The 21,517-nt window shown below is 37.5% G+C and overlaps 1 protein-coding gene across 2 annotated transcripts; it reads right to left on the reverse strand.

Moving 5' to 3' along the window:
* Positions 1 to 1,086: 1,086 nt before the first annotated feature.
* Positions 1,087 to 13,947, reverse strand: gpr142 (G protein-coupled receptor 142). Of its 2 annotated transcripts, XR_003676247.1 has the most exons (4): positions 13,799 to 13,947; positions 8,608 to 8,762; positions 6,378 to 7,495; positions 1,087 to 1,464 (listed from the first exon to the last, which is right to left on the reverse strand). XR_003676247.1 is itself a non-coding variant. In XM_028476353.1 (3 exons), the coding sequence occupies exons 2-3, from the start codon at positions 8,744 to 8,746 to the stop codon at positions 6,531 to 6,533; spliced, it is 1,104 nt and encodes a 367-aa protein (XP_028332154.1). In that variant the 5' UTR covers positions 8,747 to 8,762; positions 13,799 to 13,947; the 3' UTR covers positions 5,163 to 6,530. The 2 variants fall into 2 exon arrangements, 1 of the variants encoding a protein (XP_028332154.1); XM_028476353.1 differs by lacking the exon at positions 1,087 to 1,464 and having other exon boundaries at positions 5,163 to 7,495.
* Positions 13,948 to 21,517: the final 7,570 nt, after the last annotated feature.

Genomic DNA, 21,517 nt, shown 5'->3' on the forward strand with positions numbered 1-21,517 from the left:
GACTCTTTACATATTTGTTGTCACGTTTTAATTTAAAGTAAAACACGTTCAACAGCAGGTTGGTTGAACTTGTACTTTATTTATTTTCATGCAGACAAACAGAGTGGAGTGCAGCGTCCTCTGGTGGTTCAGATGTTAAATTCCGTGTTTTGGAGCTCCTAGAGTGGTTTCCAACATCCATACACAGACACAAGGAGAACATGTAACCTCCACTCATTTCGTTTTTTTTTTTTTTTTCTTCTATAATCTGTACAGTAGGATTCTTCATCTTGTGAGATCATGCAATACATTTCAGTGTTTATGCATGCAGGGAGAACATGCAAACTACACTCACTAAAAGCTTGCGAAATAAATGTTAAGATCAAAACATTGTCTTTATGGTCTTTCATTTTTTTCGATTTCCTTTTCCCTAAAGAAAGAAAGCAAAGAGACAAAAAAATTAAAAAAAAAAAAGTAAAAAGGCAAAAAAAGAAGGGGGCGTGGGGGGTGGGGGGGGGAAGAAAAAAAAATAGGGGGCGGGGGAGTGGAGAAAAAAAATGGAAAAAGGGGGGCCGAAAGGTGTAAAAAGAGAAAAAGAAAGAAAAAAGGGGCAAATCAGAAAAGAGAGAGAGGAAAAGGAAAAAGGAAAAAGAAGAAAAAGGGGGAAAAGGAGTAAATGAGAAAGAGAGAAAAGGCGGAAAAAAGAGAAAAACAGAAAAAAATAACAAAATAAAAAGGGGAATAAGGAGAAAAAGAGAAATAAAGGAGAAAAAAGAGGGGGGAAACTTAGAAAAATCGGAGGAAAAAATAAAAATAAAAAGGTGGAAAAAGGAGAAAGTTTGAAAAAGAAAAAGAAAAATGGTGGAAGAGAAATAAGAGAGAGAAAAAAGAGAGGAAAAAAATAAGAAAATTAAAAGATTAACTTTTTTTTTCTTTCAAAAAAAGTTGCACATTTTTGTGTTTCCACCTTTTCCCTACAGTACCTCTTGTTGTCCTCAAGGGGGCAGAAAGCTCACAGTGAAGCTGAAAGTACAGCAGGACTCTATCAGCCAAAGAAGATGAAAAAACATACTCAACCATGAATATGTGTGCGTTTTTGTTGTCGGTTTGAATATTTTTCTATCATTGTGTGTTTTTGTTGTTGTTTTGTGTGTTTTTAGAGTCATTTTGCGTGTACATGTGTTGCATTATTTTCTCCTTGTGATTAACTGTTGATTCGTAACATCTCTAGTTGTTCTGTTTTGTTTTTTTTGTTGTTTTTTTTTTACCTTTGCAGTATCTTTCTCTGATTCTCACACGTGTTGCTCTAAAGCAGATTCCTAACGCTTCATTTCCCTCCATCCGCTCATCTCTCCACACTTGCTTGGCCTTTCATTCTCTCTTTCAGCTCCTCCATCTGCTGCTCACTGAGGCGAGCTCCTGCTTTTAGCTCCATTCTCTGTAATTAAGCTCTCCACTCAGGCCCCGACTCAGCTTTTCTGGCTCCTGGAGAGTTAGAATAATGAGCGTTAATGCAGAAAAGAACATAGGGCGGATTTGTCAATTAGTTTTGTTATCAATTTGTCTTTTATTCTGTGTGTCTCTTTGTATATTTTGCTTATTTTCTTCTGTTTTGTGTATTTTATTTTTTTTTGTTTTATTTTGTGTATATTTGTACTCATCTTTGTTAAACTAAAAGTGTAGAATCCTCCCGGTATGATCAGGCTTAAAGGGATCCATAACTGTTTTTACAAGTTTAGCTTAAAATCTTTGAAATGTCAATTCAATTTTGAAACCTTACAGAAGATAACTAACCTTCTATATTGTATATTTCTCTTATAAGCTATATCTAGGTAAACATCAAGTGCTATTGGTAACACTTTGTAGTTTTATACATAAGGCTGACATTGCGCTGTCATTAGCATTAGGTGTCATTAAGTGTTGTTTGCTAAATTATGAAAGGCATTTTTTGGGTTAGGTGGAGGGATCTAATGGGGTTAAGTAGGGTTCGGGGCTAGGGCAATGAAGGACACTTAGGGCCTATGTTACGAAGCAAGATTACCTCTTATCGTGCTAACTTCCAGGATTTAATCAGTGTGTGCTGGACTACGAAGCTCACTAACGCCGTACAGAGTTAAATCACCATGGAAACTTATGCTGAACGACTAGCCTAGTCGCCACCAGGTTTTTCTCTGACTAGGATCTTAGCGAGTTCTAAAGCCCCGCCTCCTGACCAATCAGTTCTCTTCAAAAACGACCTGCCCATTGTTAGAAGATCCTGCTTGGTGCACATCTGTATCTCACAAACGTGAGTACACCCCTCCCATTTCTGCAAATATTTAATTATATCTTACCATGGAACAACACTGAAGAAAATTACACTTTGATACAATGCAAATAGTCAGTGTACAGCTTGTATAACAGTGTAAATTTACTGTCCCCTCACAATAACTCAACACAAAGTCATTAATGTCTAAACCGCTGGCAACAAGTGAGTGTATTTGCAGGTTGGACATATCAACAACTGAATTAGTTGGTGATTTACCTAATGAGTCATGTTTTCTCTGTCATTTTTACTTTTTCCGGCGGGCCGAATTGTGTGTTTTAAAGGAGCGGATTTGGCCTCCGGGCCTTGAGTTTGCTTTAAATAATAAAAAAGGCTTTCACTTTAACTCCATTGTTTCTTTGCGAGTTTGTGCCTGTCGTCACTCACACGGCAAGGACTCGCTGCTGTTTTTGTCTCGTCCTTTCACACCTGCTGAACTGAAGTCCTGAATGAAGGCCTGGGACTCCAGCAGCTGTTTGGACATCACAAAAAACAGATGGACGATATGCACGTCCACCACCATCACCTGTAAATCCAAACTTCCTCTAACATTTCTTTGTTATTGTTCCTTGCTCTCCGTGCTGGCCTCGTGGGCCTAAAGCTCTTCCGGCTTCATGATTACATCAGGCAGCAGGGGACGTCTTCAAAAGAAGAAGTCCTTTCTGAGAGTCTCAGAACTCTGCAGGGGGATGACACGGGGACGCAGTGAGTCGTACTGTTACTGTAAAAACAGCGAGGAGTGAAGGGGCCAGGAGGAGGATGGGCAAGTGGACGTTTAACCCTGAATGGATGGAGTGAGACAACATAAACACTGACAGGCCACTGCTCTGTTTATTTTCCACAACATTTCAACAATTTTTACCATTATTTAAAATCTGAATTGATGCACTTTCCTTTAAAACACAAAGACGAGACACACAGAACTCAATGTGCTTCACATTACCTCACAAGCTCAGCCATGTGCAATAAAACGAAAGCGAGTTGCCGGTTCTCTACATGGCCTGAATGTCCATAATCTAGGTCGCACATTCTCGACTGGCACAATAAACAGTAAGTGGCCCTAAACTGAGAGTAAACGAACACTTGAGATCTATTTCAGGGTTTTACACATGTACATACTTGACCTGTAAGTTGATTAAGTGGGTCAGAAGATGAATGAATGAATAAATGAATGAATTAAATCTTTAAACATTCCTTCATTTTATTCGAAGTTTGAAAGTGAGTTGGGTCCTAAAGGTTCTCCTAAGGTCGAGAACTTCTGACCTTATATGATATGTATTAAGCATGGGAAAATAGTATTAATTCATATATAGTTCGTGTATATTTAAAAAAAAATGTGGACAATATTCAAAATGGATTATTCTCCTTTTCCTTTCTTTCTTTTTCCATTCCTGAAAATGTCATCGAAATATGAATAAAAGATAATGTATCATTATTATAGATATCACATTTTTATTTACAATGTCAATAATGTATATTTCCCGCAGATTTTTTTTAATTTTAGACCATGTCTGCATATGTGGTCATTTCTTTCTTTCTTTCTTTCTTTCTTTCTTTCTTTCTTTCTTTCTTTCACTTGTTTCTGATTCCATTTGGGATGTTTCCTGAAAATTTCATCAAAATATTAATAATATTAATGTATAATATATATATATATATATATATTTACAATATTAAAAATAAATTATTCTGCGCAGGATCTTTTTTTTTGCATATGTGATTATAGTATCTTGATAACATTTCATCATGACAAAAGCAGATCGTATGAATGAAGTGTTTGGTTTAGCTTTACAGATCAATCATTATTATTATTAGGTCTTTTTGGTTTGTTTTTTTTTTATCAATCATTAAACTGCACAACGTGAGACGGGCAGTACTGCTGCCTCATGTAGGGGGCGCTCAGTAGCACAAAGATTCTTTCCTTTCTTCTACTGTCCAGCCTCAGAGTGACAACATCTCACACTGTGGCTGGTAAAGTTATTAAAGAGCAGCAAGACTGTGTGCGTTAACTTCAACTAGAATAAGTGGTAACACAATTAAAGCATTTTCTCTTTTTAACTCCAATGATAAATAAGCTCCTATGTTGTGTTCATCTCATCACAGTTCACTGTTTTCTACACGATTATGGACGACAATCGTGAGGTTTCTCTGTGTGACCGACTTCGAGTCAAGTGCTCGTCACCATTAGTACAACAAAAAGTGCTTTTTTTTTCCTCCTGAGTGCAGTTGATGTTTGGACGGTTTTAAACACACACTTCAGAAGATGTTGAGGAAAATCTGTGTGGGACCAGATGATCAGTGAATCTATAAGTGTTAGTAGAGGAACCATCGTTTAGTTTTAGGCTTTCGAGGAAAATTCACTTCAGTTTTTTTCCATTCGACTTTTTCCTCTTATTGCACTTTTTCTTTTAAATTAAAATACATTTTATTGCTCTTTAGTTACACATAACCTTTTCTACAGGCTTTAATTAATAAAATAAGAAGAGATTTTCTTGCCAATCTTCTTTTTTTTAGCAATTATTCACAGTAATTGTATTTATTAGGGTTTACGTAGTTTACAGTCTAAACCAGTGGTTCACAACCACTGGGTCGCAGACTAGACTAGCAAGTGGACCGTTTGGTATCGGGTCGCAAATCTTTAGAATAACTAAAAAATTAAAATTTTATATCTTTGCGTCACACAAAATAAAACAATCTATTATAGCTTTTAAATAGGATGGAGATGTGCAACTCTTACCACAGCGAGGCCACAAAAATGTGATTGTCTGATCCTAGGGTCACATGATCAACATTTGCGTAGAGATTGTTTGTACATTTTTATTTTGTACGGAAACATTTTTTGTATTTTCTTGTCTATTTTTGTCCTTTAGTGGATTTTTGGAGTCATTTTTTGTCATCTTTTTTGTGAGTCAGTTGTCTATTTTTCTTTAGTTTTGTTGTGTTTTGTGTATTTGTGGAATCCTTTTGTATATTCTTTGCTCTTTGCCTTTCCAATTACCCCTCGGGGGTTAAATAAAGTTGTTTTCTGATTCTGATTTTGATTTTTGTTGCGTTTTGTGCATTTGTAGAATGATTTGTGTATTTTTGGAATCGTTTTGTTTACTTTTTTTGCATTTCGTGCATTTTTGGAATTGTTTGTGTATTTTAGGAGTTTTTAATAGGAATTGCGTTTCATTGTCCTTTGGTGTATTTTGCCGTGTTTTGTGTAATATTTGTTGTCATATTGTGTAATTTCTGTTCTCATTTTGAGAATTTTTTTTCATTTTGGCTATTTTTCTTTCGACCGTCCTGCTGCCATTTTGAGTCTTTTTATTGTGGGCCATATAATTATTCGACTCTTGGGCTGCATGTAACACTCGGACTGGCAGTTTCCATCCATGACTTAGTATATCTCTATATGATTGGTTCGTTGAAATCCTGTATTTATCCTATACACATACAGTACATCTACGTTAGCAGCTGGTAAATCTCAGTGTGTCTTTGCAACTGATGCAGTTCATTTATCCTCAAATTTCACTGATTCAGATGTTTGTGCAGATGGAAATTCACTGTGTGCATGAGAGTGCGTCCCTCTGTGCGCCGTGTGTGTGTTTGTGCAGATCATCGGGCTAATCTGCGGTTTGTTTAGTCAGAGCTGAGGCCGAGGCTTCACTCCCACCGCTTCCACAGCAAGCCTATCTGCTGAGGCTCCAAACAGTTGCTTTTTATGAAAAATAAGCAATAGATTCGCAGCTTTTGGGGTTTCTTTAGGTGAGAGACTTTCAGTGCAATTCCTGCATCCAGTCGGAGCAAATAACTTAAACCCTTAATCTTGGAGCTTTTGCTGCAACCACAGTGAAAATCACAGCACATTAGAGCAGAAGTACAACTGCTGAGTTAGTTCTTTACACTTAGAAACCAAAAAGCACATTTGATTCTCCTTCTTTATGTTACCCATAACTCCCAGATCATGAGTGACACTCCGTATGAGCAGAATATAAGTTGTAACGTCACTGCCAAGGATGGAAAAGTAAACTCCTTCCAAAGACAATAAACATGTTGTCATCTGCTGATATTGAAGTGGACAAACAGTTTTATGGGATGAAACACGTACTTAATGTAAGTCCAGTTCTCCACCCCCGCCCCCCTGAGAAAGCTCCGGGGCATCCTGGCTGCCGTCCACGGTCAAGGCTGGAACGCAGTGTGTGTGCGGGTCCTGGGACCGTGGGACGACGGGTGTTTTTGATTAAGTGCGAGGGGCGCCGGGTCACGAGGGCTTTCTGGCTCTGCGAGGTGACAAGGGGGACGAGTCCCGCTGCGAGCGCTTGTTGTGTCCATGTCCAGTGTACAGTGAGGAAATGGAGGCATTAGTGTGGGCCTGGCGCTGTGGCAGAGTGCGGCCGGGGTACAGCGGGCCCCCACGCAGCAGCACGACGTCCCTCACCGCGGCACGAAAGGGTTTACTCACGAAACAGTAGAGGAAGAAGTTGACTGCCGTGTTGAGCATGGCCAACATGTTGGACAGGTCGTAGGCCAGGTGGACCCGCCAGTTCTGATGAACCGACGACACGTACAGGTGGTAGATGACCACTGTGGTTCTCGGCGCCCACAGCACGGCAAACACGGAGGTGATGGCAAGCAGCATGGCCGTGGTTTTGCCGAGGCGTCGGGGAGGCGCCGACTTGGGTTCTCTGTCCTCCTGACTGCGCTGCTGCCTCAGCCTCACCCTCAGCCTGTGGATGATCAACGAGTTCAGCACCAAGAAGATGCTGCATGGCAGGAAGTAAATGAGAGTCACGTGCGTCCACACGAGCACTGTGTCCACTGACGTTGGTGGGTTGCTGTTCCTCCACATGTCCGACCACCAGAAGAAGGGAACGCCAGATGCCAGCGATAAGGTCAGGACCACCGCGATGATCCGTCGGGCTCGCGCGGGGTAGCTGATCTGTCGGTGGAGCAGAGGGTGGCAGAGCGCCACATAGCGGTCCACGGTCAGAGGCACGGTTGACCAGATGGACGCGTGGTTGGCGGCAAATTCCGCAGCGCTGACGGAGTGCAGCAGGAGAGCAGGCACGTCTCGATGGAACACCGCCGTTTCCAGCAGGAAGCCGACGAAGATGATGAAGAGCTGCGAGAGAATGTCTGATCCCGTCACCGCTAAAAGGTAGTAGTAGAGCGCTTTCTTAGTGCGGCATGCCAACCTGGACAAGGCGACGGCCGTCAGGATGTTCACTGACATGGAGAGAGAAGCAGAGGTTAGAAGGAATCCTCAACAAATTCCCAACAGACAAACTCCAAATGGACAAAACCCAACGGACGAAATCTGAAAAGACAAAATCTCAGGCGACGAAATCCCTGTTTTCATTTGAGACACCTTTATCTGTTTCGACAACTTATTGATATGATTATTATAAAATGCCAACACCAAACATAACCCTAACCCTAACACATGTTATGTGTACTTGGCACTTTAACATGAAGATTGCTTTTAATTCTCCCGTGATTATTCACAAGATCTCCAATTTCGTTGATGTTGTTTGTTCTTATTTATCATTTTCTTTGGGGATTACAGAATTAAACACACTACCACACCTTTTTATGTTTTTTCATCCCTAACCAGATGATTACCAGCCTAACCCCCCATTACAAAAGCTTAAAAGTATTTTAACCCCCAGTTTTATCCTTTAACCGAACTTTTTTATTTCCCAGCATATCTAGTGTAGTTTTTTGATTCCGAGAATGTAAATTAGGCAAACATTACAGGGTATGTAACGTGTTCCTGATGCAATGACTTTTTATTGTCAACGACCCAAACCTATCCATAACCCTGTCTCTCTAACCTTGACACTTACCTTATTCTCTATCTTCTAACCCGAACTCTTATTCTAATTTCTAAGCTCCTTCCCATCATTCTATCCCATTCACTCCCCTACTCTTTTTCTCAAACCTTAACCCACGCTCTTTGTGTTGTAAATTCATGATAAATTATTGGTTGTAAAATATAAGTCGTTACTTTATCCATTTCGTCTATTTATCTGACAGTCCGTTGGTATTTTGTTCCATCACTGGTTCAGACCCAGTGTGAGACCTGAGGTATTCAGCAGTGACGTGCGTTTCCGTTACAGATTGCTCTGGTTAGGGTCATGCAAGTATAAACCATATTTTCCACTTTGGAAGCTGATGAAATTGAAGCGGGGAAATCAGGTTACACTTGTCGTTCTCAATCCAATTAGACCTGAGCTAATTTGATTATTAGAAGAACTCTAAAGACCCATCTCTGAATCATTTCTCTTGACCAAATAACGTCTCATTAATGGGCCCGTGCATCACTCCTGTGGGCGTACCTGGTACTCCGACGCAGAGCAGAACGCTGTAGTAGACGACGGGGATTAAGCCCAGGACGCACTTGGACCTCTGGAGCTCCTCGGGTTTCAGGCCCAGATCCTGGGGGCCCGACGCCGACACATTGGGCCAGTCGATCATGACCTCAGTGCTTCCCCTGGAAGGTCAACCAATCCCAAGAAGAAGAAGAAGAAGAAGAAGAAGAAGAAGAAGAAGAAGAAGAAGAAGAAGAAGAAGAAGAAGAACAAGAACAAGAACAAGAACAAGAGGAACAAGAAGAAGAACAAGAGGAACAAGAAGAAGAAGAAGAACAAGAAGAAGAACAACAACAACAAAAGAAGAAGAAGAAGAAGAACAAAAAGAAGAAGAAGAAGGATTACCACCTAAGACTTTTTTTTGTTTACAACAGTCCTCAAATAACAATGAATCAAACAAGATTAGCCTCACATTCCAACGTTATCCCAACATGAAGTATACTTTATCCTCCTGAATACCTTTTCATTTCTGCCCTCTATATGTTAGCATTTGCTCTGTACCTCTTCACAACTACAACATACTCCACTAATTCCTAATGGGTTTCATTAATGACATCCAAAGCCTTTTTTTTTTTAATGTGTTATTGTTGGATGACGAGAACCTTTTTTGAGCTTAGACAAAACAAAACGATACAGTATTCAGAGGTGGTCAAACTGTGGTCGTTATATTTCTCCAGGTATTATAAACTAGAATAAAGTTCAAATTTATACCAAAAAACAGAGAAAATCTGAAGGAGAACGCTGCATGCTGAAAGACAAACAATAGAATATTGTATCGGAAAAAAAAGAGGAAAATAAAAATCTAGTAAAGTTAAACAAAAGAAATGAAATAAATATGAAAATAAAGTGAAATTAAAAAAATAGTAGTTAAAATAAAAATAAATATGAAAATAGAGTACAATTAAAAATATAGTAAAGTAAAAATAAATAAATAGAACAAAATGACGCACTTCCTTTGCCTCCCTCTCACCAGGAGGCGCTAGAGCGACTGCATAAAAAGATATGTGAAAACATTGAAGTATAAAAAATTGGTAAAAATGCCAGGAAATAACATACAGTATTATATTATATATTATGAATGTTCTAAACCCGGAACTGACTAAAAGTGCAACTAAAAGTGGCTTTTATGTTTCCTATTGAGAATGATTTACAGTATTCACACTTTTAGTTAAAGTTAAAAATTGTAACATTAATGTTAATTGCACTCGACATGAGAATGATTTACTGGAGTAAGCTAACAGATAACTAGCATGCTAGCTCTTTGTTTATATCAAATTGTCCTTTATTTCGTGGTTAAATTAACATAATGAAAGTATGTGATTGAATAAGTAAACACTTAAACCTGAGCGTTATTTCAAGCTTTTGGTCATTGGTGTGAACATAAAACCCAATTGTGATGCAGTGAGATGTTATCCGACGCTCGGATGTTTGCTCATCCAATCGAACGCAGAAACTGTTTGTGAATCCGCTGAGTTTGGACTCAGTCAATTAAACTGAAGCTTCACAACAACAGATGGGTGGACAGCTATGACCCCGTCACCCTCACCCTCCCACTGGTCAATATTCTCACGTTGCAGAAGCTCGTTTAACCTTTTCACCTGCGCCGCCCGCTCATCCTGTTTTTCCTTCTCCTGATTCACGGCCGCTCATCCATGAAGCGCTCAGGAGGGGCAAAAAAAGGCAAAAAATGATAAAATTACATTAAATTTTTTTTACTGCATATTTTAAGCAACCTTTTCAATTAAAAACATTTTAGATTTTTTTTTTTAATTTTACAGTTAAATTTGACTGCCTCACCTCAATGTTTTTGTAGTTATTTTGTGTGTTTTTGGAATCATTATGTAAGTTTTGATGTTATTTGGTGTGTTTTTTCTTGTCGATTTGTGTGTTTCTGTTATTCTTTTGTGTATCATTGCCAGTTTGTGTGTTTTTTCAGTCATTTTGTGTATTATTGATGTATTGTGTTGTGTATTGTTTTGTCAGTTTGTGTATTGTTTTCATTTTGTGTGTTTTTGGAGTCAGTTTGTGTTTGTTTTGAGGGCCAGCAGTTGCCCATGTCTGCTGTAGAGGGAGGATTACGTGTAATAACACGTGTAATAACATGTATAATAACATGTGTACTAAGAAGTTTATTAAATGTAAACTAAAATGTTTTTTTTTCCTGCTGAAGCATTAAATAAAATATTCTGACTGATTTATGTCATTCTATTTCTGCACATGTGGAATGACTGATAAATAAGGAAGTTTATAAACAGCTGACAATAATCACAGCCGCTCTGAAAATAACATTTCCTCACAAGTTCAGATGAGGAGGAGGAATTTAATTTACAGCCGGGAATTTAAGTTCAAGATTATTATGATCTGACACGTCGTTTAATCATTTGCATTCTGTTTTCCCATCAGGCATCAGGAAAACATGTAGTTTTCCTAAATGAATAATTGCAAACTCAGCATACTGTTGGTATGGGAAGCCTGTCAATCACTGCAGGTGGAAACAGAGAAGTGATGGACCATCATGTTACCCTCACTGTTTCCTTTTGTCATTCTCTCATCTCGTGTTGTGCAAACACAGTCGCATCAATAATAATCAATACACAATTATCTATTGATTGATACTATACAGCATGTCATATTGTGTTACATTTCCTATTGTTATTGTAATTTGATAATCAATGCTAAGCAAATTAATCTGAAACACCAGATCAGAATACCAGAACAACAGCAGAAATACACAAAATGACTCCAAAAATAAAGAATTTTTAAAAGTGTGAGAGAAATACACAAAACAACAATAGAAATGTACAAAATGACTCCTAAAAACAGCGGCACTTTCATTCACTTTAACGTACAGCCAACCCCCCCCTGCCCCGCCCCAAACGTACTCCATCTTTTGCAGTTTAAACAAAAAATGTAAATAAAAAATCGAGGGGTGGAAAAAAAATCTTGTTTTTTGTTTCGTTGCTGTTTGGTTTTTTTGGGGATAAATTGTGCAGCCCTATTAAAAGAAGAAAAAAAAAAACTCAGTATTTTCAGACTCTATATTCGAGCTTCAGTGTCAAAGTTGCATCATATTGCACTAAAACAAGGTAAAAATGGCTCCCGTGGACCTCCAGGGTCGACACTTGATCTGTGTCCTCGCTCTGGAGCAGCGAGTGCAGAAAGACGATCGCCTTGAATGAGAACAAGAAGGTCGTGCCAGCACAACGCGGCTCCAGGGAGCGATAATTACTCTGTAACTCTGAACGCTTAATAGCCCTGCAGGCGGGACTGCAGGCGTAGATGTCACCTCTTGGCTGATGGATCCCTGTGCTCAGTCCCATCCACACAGTGAGACTTTCAGAATACTGATGTATCCTACTCAAGAAGAAGTGCTGTTACTTGATTAAAATTGTACTCAAGTACATGTACAAGTAAGTCATACCTAAAATACTCGAGTACATATAAAAAGTAGCTCAATTAAATAGTACTCAAAGTAAAAGTTAGTAGTTACTTTTACCCCCCACCTTTATTGTTTGGTAATAAATCTTGCCGCGGTTCCGTTTCATACACTGAACCGACAAAATGACTGAAAAAAACCCACAAAATAGAAACAGTACACATCATGGTAGCAATGCACAAACTGACAGAAACAGTACACAACACAACACATCAATAATACACAACGTGACAGAAAAAACACAGAAAAGACAAACAAAAACAAACAAATTGACAACAATAAACACACGCACAATTCAACCAAAACATGCAAAATATACAAAATGACAAAACAATACACAAAAGAATGACAAAAACACACAAATCGACAAGAAAAACCATACAAATAACCATGCAAAATACAGTAAACATCTCATGTATAAACTTAAAAAAGGAAGAGACCAAATCTTGGACAATTGAAACTTAGTTTATTTCTCACAAAGGCATCTGCATAAAAAAAGGTTTGTCAAAATGTACAATTATTATAATTTTTTTAATGAACATCAACTCATTCTTCTCAAAATTTAAAAATTCTCAGGCTGAACAGTTAATCTGATTGGTCGGCTATGATGTGATGCATTTGATTGTTGTCTGGTCATTTTATTTTTTGTAGTTTCAAACAAACAAAACAGATAACAACAAGAATATATGCATTTTTTTTAAAGCAAATGCAAGTAAGGATGCAGGTGCTGACCTGCGTCACACTGCATTAGCATTAGCAGTAGCATTACCTCGCGTTAGCTAGCAATAGCATATATTTGCATTAGCATGAACTAGCATTAACATTACCTAGCATTAGCTAGCATTAGCATGAGCTAGCATTAACATTAGCTAGCATTAACATTCGCAATAATATGAGCTAGCATTAACATTAACTAGCTTTAGCATATGTTAGCATTAGCATTAACTAGCTTTAGCATATATTAGTATTAGCATTAACTAGCATTAATAATAGCTAGTATTAATATTAGCTAGCATTAACATTAGCATTAGCATTTGCGTTAGCATTAGCATTACTTCTTATAAAAGTTAAGTACAAGTAAAATTACTGATTTCGAAATGTACTCAAAAAATATCTTTTTACAAGTACCTATAAAAGCAACTCAATTACAGTAACGCGAGTACTTGTAATCCGTTACTTTCACCTCTGGGGTCTTTCATGCAGGTTTTTACTGTTGATGAAACATGGAGCCGTGACACCTCCAGACCTCCTGCTGCCGTCAGTGCACATCACAGGCTCCTGCTTTGAGTTTTCCCAGGACTGAGCTGAACTGAGCTACAGCTACATATACAGCTACAGGACGGAGGCTCAGTGGGGGTTTCATTCAATGCCTGGGGAAGCTGCACTGAACCCTAGCCCGTGCTCTTCTTAATTATTCATAAAGAGTCGAGCACCTGAATCAACAGCACTGGCTGATAAAGGCTGAACTCTGAGCATAACAGGATAGCCTGACGTTTCCATCAAGGATGCAAACAGTCTTAGAGGAAAATCAACAGAAAAAAGGTCCTAACTCAGAGCCAGGAGGTGAAACATGCAGAGAAACTCACACAAACAGTCCCACAATACAATACAAAGCTTGCACAGTGCAGACCATAATGACTGTTACATGAGAACCATCTTCTAAACCCAGCGGTGTGGAACTGCACTGATTGCTCAGCAAACATTTGGGCACAGTTTTCTTACCTTTACATTTAACCACTGGTCTACCAGGTCCCACTGGTCTACCAGGTCCCACTGGTCTACTAGGTCCCAGACGATCCCAGGCACAGCCGTCGCCCTTCAAAGGCTCCGACCAACTCCACCTGAGGAGATGAAGAGGAGGAGGAGGGGGAGAAGTGAAGTCCAGGACGGCGGTTCATCACTGAAGAGAGAGAGTGAGAGAAGAGGAGAGAAATGAGCAGGAGGGAGTGAAAACAAAAGGGGAGGGAGGAGAGGAGTGGGGAGGGAGGACGCACATCAGTGAGGATGGGAAAAATAACGGAGAACCGCTGAAATGAAAGTGGAAAAAGTGTCTTCATCAACTGAATATGAAGATTCAGGCTGGTCTTTTAATCCTGGCTGATGTGAGGTGGAGCCTTCATGGATTAGACGTGTTTGTCCCACAGATGATGGACTGGATTAAGAACTGGGAATTTGGACACCTTGGATTACGTATGAGTAATAAAACGGCACAATCCAGACTTTACTAGGGATTTACAACATGATCGTGTGCAAAGAAACAAAGTAAAAGTGCATCAGATGAAGATCAAAACAGAAAGTTTAACAAAGTTAATGCAAAGATGGATAAGCTCAATTCAACTTTATTTATAAAACCTGACATTTCCAAATAGCACTCAGCGGTGATGATGGAGAGAGAAAAAAACGAGAAAGCGCAAGAAAACATAATTCCAGCAAGTTATTTTTGTTTTCTTTTTGAAAAACGTGTTATGGTTTCATTCATTTATTCAGACAACAGTTTTGCAGGAAATTTACTTTGATCTCCTGACATGTTTCGACTGTCAACTGCCAGTCTTCCTCAGAGGCATCTGCTGATCGCTTTGATGTTTCCTTGACTTCTGCGCAATAAATCCCTCAAGTTCTTTTTGTCTTCTATTTCAATTATATGTTATGGTTTCATTTATTCAGACAAATTTTTTAAGAAAATTTACTTTGATCTTCTGACATGTCTCGACCGCCAACTGCCTGCCAGTCTTCCTGAGAGGTGTCTGCTGATCACCATGATGTTTCCTTGACTTCCGCGCAATAAATCCAGCAAGTTCTTTTTGTCTTCTATTTCAATTATATGTTATGGTTTCATTTATTCAGATAACTTTTTTCAGCAAATGTACTTTGATCTTCTGACATGTTTCAATTGTCAACTGCCAGTCTTCGTCAGCAGACACCTCTGAGGAAGACTGACAGTTGGCAGTCGAAACATGTCAAAACAACATCAAAATAAACTTCCCCAGCAGATGGATATGAAAGAGTTTAGTTCTGGAGCTGCATGTGTAAGCAGAACAGGAGACGACCTTATTTGCAGAGAAAGATCATCACTTCCTGTTTCTTTTATGGAGCTTTTTCAGAATCTCTGGTGTTTGTTGATGATTCAGAGTCTTCTAATGTTACGCATGTATTCTTCACAGCAGCTGAGGGAGTTAGTGACATCACTACACGATGTGGGAACCGACTGTTTGTTTATCACTGGACAAATGTGTCATTAATATATACGACGTTAGACGAGCGCCAAAGCTAATAGCGCATTAAGCCGCGCCGAGTTATTGACAAACTGATTCTAACCTCTGCCTCTACGTGAGCTCTCTCACTCTATCTCTCCGTGGTGTGAATACTTGACGCACCTCAGGCCGAGCAAATAATGAAGGGACGAGCTGCACACACAGGATTCATTATGGGAATAACTGTGCTTTATTACGCTGCTTCAGTGAGACATCAAGTCTCCTTTTATGGAGAGAAAACACAGAGCTTGTTATAAAGAAAAGTCAACTTTTAAAGTTTGGGGTTTAGTCATTACAGAAATGTGAGAAATATGACATAAGGGGGTTAGCACAAAGCTAATGATAATTAAAAAAAAAATTAAATAATCAAAATATCAATTCACCCTTGGGTAGGCACTGCCTACCTTGCCTACCCTGACGGCACGTCACTGGTGTAGGACAATATGTATTTTAAAATTGGGTCTGAATGGAACAGAAATTGATCGTGTCTATGAGACCAAGTTCTTGGGTGTCATCATAAGTCATAAGCTTTGCACATAGAACATATTAGAAAAAAAATATCAAAAACTATTGGCATTTTACATAGAATAAAAAGTATATTAAATAGAGACTGTCTGAAGTTGCTTTATTCATCTTTTATATTGCCTTACCTCATGGCCTATTGCTCAGAATAGGTACCTGCTGTTTAAATAATCTAGAACAATAAAAGTTATGAATATAATAAGGTTAAAAGTTTTAGAGATTTTATTTAGAGTAAGAAATAAAAACCTTCCTTTGGGTATTATATCCCTTTTTAAGCTAAGAGAAGGAAAACATAATGGTTGTTAAAATGAATGTTTCTTCTCTATATTGTATTGTATATGTTTGAAGACAGCCAAGAACAAATACATATCTATCTATCTATTATTTGTATGTTGCAATAAAACAAGTAAGGATATTACTTTTCAATAAAGAAACCACAACAGCAAGCTCAATAACTTACAATATAACTTTACTGACTTCAGGCTCGCATAAAGTGCATTGTATAAGAACGGAAATAGAAGCCTAATTGTGACATAAATATGAATTTCCATGGAAGTTGAATGACAGACTTTGGGCAGAGCCAACAGTGGACAATAAATTTTACAGCTCTATAAAGCAATGACAATTACTGTATATCACATGGTTAAGCGTGTGTGTGTGTGTGTGTGGGTGTGTGTGTGTGTGCTTGTTCCCATGGGATCACATGGTACCATGATGCACTATCGGACAAATGTAAGATGGCAGCCACAGTGTGAGCTATGTTCTGCTGGAGAACCATGGACTCAACCATCCATATGTAATCACTATGTCATGTACGTAGCAGCTAGCAGCTAACTTACTTAGCACGTCCCACAGAGTAGACCATGTAGCAGCTAGCAGGTAGCTTAGCACGGCGTACAGACCATGTGGCAGCTTTGACTATCTCAACCCAGTCCAGCATCTGCTGGTTTAATGATAAAAGAGCATTTACGCACCATTAAACTGAATGTTTTAACTGTGGAAATGTATGAAATGTTTTGAGGGCTCCCAACAATTGTTTGATGTTAAAAATCAATCAAATGCAGGAAAAAAACGCATAAAAACGTTTCAAATTTTTAAATTTCTTGATGAAAATATGCTCAATCTGAATAACATCATTGAAACTACACAGTCAAAGGGAACTTGAACCACCTGCAATTATTCATCGACAAACAGTGATGCTAGCCATAATGCTAACGTGGCGATTCTGCTAGTCATTAGCCAAAAGTGCCAATTTTTAAGTAGCTTATTACAACTGTAGTAGTATTGTCACAGTATTGTAAATAATAAAAGAGTTACAATACTACAAATATTAAATAAAACTTACCTTAAAACAACTCAGATTTTTTTTTTCAAATATGTAGCTTTTGGCTAGCTTTGCTAATACTAGATAACATTAAAGAGTAATACAGTAATAAAGTTTAAAAAAAAAAAAATATTATTATTATATTTCAAATGCCTTTAATAGTTCATTAAAATCAATAATATAGAGGACTTTAGTCCAGAAGTAACCCTGTTTTTTTTCCAGATGTTTGTTGTTTGGGAGGCCATGCTAATAATAGCTAACAATAAAAATGTTTGCTAAGAGCCTGTTTGCAAGGTTAAAAAAAACCCCAAAGAGCCAAAGTGTCAATTAGTTTTCTTTATTAAATTAATAGTTTGATTAGGCATTGGAAATTCCGACTAAAAACATCAACTTAGAGATGTTTCGTATAAAAGTAACAGGTAACATTTAAAAATTGTTACTAATAGCTAGTTAGCATTGGAAATACAACGTGTCTAGATGTTATTGTTTGAATATTGAGGTTTGAATTCATTATAGCAGTGGTTCTCAAACTTTTTGGGCTAAAGTACCCCCTTTCTCTTATTTCTGTATCCAAGTACCCCCTTTGTCTGACTACATTTTGCTCAGAACACTATTTAAAAAATAACTACAGAGCATAATGATGGAATGACCAAGTGATAACACACATAAATAATCTAATTTTGTAAATAAGTTGAAAGAAACAGTACTTAGTGCAGTGGTTCCCAACCTTTTTTGGGTCGTTACCCCATTTTGATATTAAGAATATATATATATATTATTTTCTAGAATTCGTTTTTGATCATGTTTGAGCTCAGATTTTCAGACAACCCCGAAGTTGAAAAACACTGATTTAGTGGCTCCTGAATAGATTTAATTCCATAGTTTTTAATATTTCTGGTCATCTCATGCCTGGGGTGGGGCCAGGAAAGGACTGACACTTCATTTATTAATTTTCCACTTTCTCTCTCTCTCAAGTAGTGCCATCACGTACCCCCATTTGAGAAACACTGCATTATAGTATAAACTGTAATTCAATTTTCAAATCATACATGCTTTTAAAAATGTAATATCTACAAGCTACTTTATGCTAGCTGCAGATGACTCAGCAGCTAACAAGATACATCTAATACTCAGTGTTGTTTTGTTAATCAATTGTTTTCCTTTAGGAAATCAATAGTTTGAAGCTTAAATTAAATGAGGCATTGGAAAATTCCAACTTACAGATGTTTCTTATAGAAGTAATACATTTTTTTATAGATGTTTTATTATTGGCTGGCAGCGGTAATAACAGCTAATAGTAAAAAGAAAAAAGTTGCTAATAGCCTGCTAGCATTGGACGTACAGATGTTTTGTTTGAATATTGAAGCTTGGATTCATAATGCATTATAGGATAAAGTGTAATTACATTTTCAAATCATACATGCTTTTAAAAATGTAATATTTACTTTATTCTAGCTGTAGATGACTCAGCAGCTAACAGGATACAGCTAATAGTCAGTGGCGTTTACTGTTTTGGGCTGCCTGCTCACTGGAAAAGCCATTTATCTTCCTGCTTATCACTGGAGCAGATCATAGCTGACTCAGAGCATAGGGCTGAGGACTGAAGAGGTCATCAGTGCGATAATAACACACACAATCATTACGATTCACGTGTCATTAATTTATGATTTAATCAATTACAATCTGCAATAAATCTCCTCCTCAGTGAGTAAAACCCAAGCAGCTAATTTCACTCCTGTTCCCCGTGACGTTTAATCGGTTTGCGTTCACGGCTGGAAAACAAGCGCAGCTGTTGTTGGATGGAAATGAAGAGAAATAAAGAGATAATGACGCAAATGTGAAGTCCTAAATGGATGCAGGCCCAGGGTCGCCTCCATCCTGACTCCAGCTCTCTGAAAGCATCAGCTGTACCATGAGCAGATGAGCAACTTTTACCTCAGAATAATCTTAATACGTGTGCAACTCGTGGCCCGCAGGCCACATGCGGCCCTCAGGCTCATTTTGGATGGGACTTAAAACACATCCCCCCAAAACATTGCGACTAAGAAGTTCATTTCACGCAATCAGACTATAGGACACATGCCATGCAGTTAAATTGTCTTCTGTTTCAGAAATCAATGATTCTTCCACCTCTAGAAGGGGTTGTTTTTGTTTGATTAAAGGTATTACATGTATTTTACTAATCATTTTAATGATAAGACAAAGAATATGAACCAAATACACAAAATTACACGAAAAAAGGACTTTACAAATACACAAAATGACAACAAAAACCCATAAAATTGCAGAGAAACACACAATTTACTACTAAACGTACAAGACAACAACAACAAAAATTAAACAAAAAACATGTAAAATAATGCCAAAAATACATATGACTTCATACATAAACAAAATGACATTAAAAAATACACAAAAACCCACAAAGCAACATAAAAATCCACAAAATGGCAGATAAATGCACAATTTACTCCTAAACATACAAAACAACAGAAATTCACAAAAAGACACACAAAATAAAAACAACAAAAATATGTGAAAATAACAGCAAAATACATGACTTCATAGATAAACAAATATACATAAAAAATAGATAAAAACTCACAAAATGAAATGAAAAATACACCAAATGACAACAAATAACTAAAAAGATCACTATAAAAATCATACAAATCAACAACAAAATCACATCAAAACAACACAAAATTGTAGAGAAATAAACAACTGACTTCAAGAAAACTCAATGTTACCATAAAGCCTCACAACAAGCAAACACAAAACTGCATTAACTCACAAATGATGACAATAACATACAGACACTCTGTTCCTGTCTCAGATCAGTCACGTTTGCTGTTATATGAGACGCCATCTTTGCACTACACAATCCTTATGTCTACGTCAAAAGACAATAACAATCCTCCAGCATGAAAACCATTATTTACATTGCTGAGAGATTAAACTGATTTAAACACATCAAAATCATTCATTACAATTACAGCCCGGAAGATGGTGACAGATCATTTGTGTTTTCTCTCTCTCAATCAACCAACAAAAGAACATGAGCTGCTCCTAATGTCAACACAACAATATTATCAGGTTGTTTTACACTTTAAAAAAAAGAAGACTGTCTATTATAGTTGATCACATACACAACTAAAGAAACTTTGATCTGAGCTAGTCTTCCCTCCAGTGGTCACATGGTGTAAATACAGCATAATCAGACATATTTAAAATGATAATCACAGAGAGAGAGACAGTTATTGACCTTTAGCTGTGTGACGCTCAGCCTCAGGCTGTGAGTAAATTACTTCGCTGTGTCACACATCGCTGTGAACACACTGACACACATAACTGCTGCATGTGGTCTGTAAATAAGGCCTGGAGTCAAATTAACTATAGTACTGTATTATATCTGTGCCACACGCAGAGCTTCCTGCAAAATAGTTAAAAATCCCTTTTATTGTTAAAGATGTATCTTCTTTTATGAATTGTAAATGTATTATTAGGCTTAGATAAAAGTGCAGGATACAAAATAAATGCACATAAACCACAAAAATTGCCTAAAGCCATGTATAAATGACTAAAAATGACATTCCCACCCCCCAAAAAACATCAACAGATGAAAAGAAATGTATGATCAAAAGCAAAAAGTCATTCAAATGTTAAAGCGGCACCTATATTGGATAAAACACCAGTAAACTACATAAAAACAGCAAATGGACAACGTAAAGTTACAAAAAGTAGGATAATTACAAAAAAGGATTCAAACAAACCCATAAAAATGAAGAAAACAACTATTAAACTGCACATCGACACACCCGCAGGAGAATTTTGTGTCTATTTTTGTATATGTTAAAAAAAATATATATATATATATAATAATCATAATCTTAATATAAATCACTATAAGGTTCAGTTCCAGATATCGTTGTCCCTTGACATACACACAAATAATGTCACTCCCAGTACAAATAGAGACTTGTAATTTCTCTCTGATCGATTGCTGTATTTTTAAATTGCAAATTGTTTGCCCAAACTCATTTTTATTTTAAAACCCCTGCAAATATTTTTTTTAATCGTCCACAAACTCTAGAGAGATTCAAATATCTGAAAACGTCATGTATTACAGTGAATCATAGACATTTCTTTTAAACACAAAAATATAAACTGGGGTACCTGCCTCCATGAGATGAAAACAACATTTAATAGGTGTAAATATTGGTAAAGCTTGAGTTGATATTTGCTTCATGAGAATATGTTTTGCTACAAAAACTTTGTAGCATCATTGGTCCAAACCATCCAGGCTGCTGGGATGAAAGTGGTCGTCATGGAAACATGTTTTTT

This window comes from Gouania willdenowi, chromosome 19, assembly GCF_900634775.1.
Source record: "Gouania willdenowi chromosome 19, fGouWil2.1, whole genome shotgun sequence".
NCBI lineage: Eukaryota > Metazoa > Chordata > Actinopteri > Blenniiformes > Gobiesocidae > Gouania > Gouania willdenowi.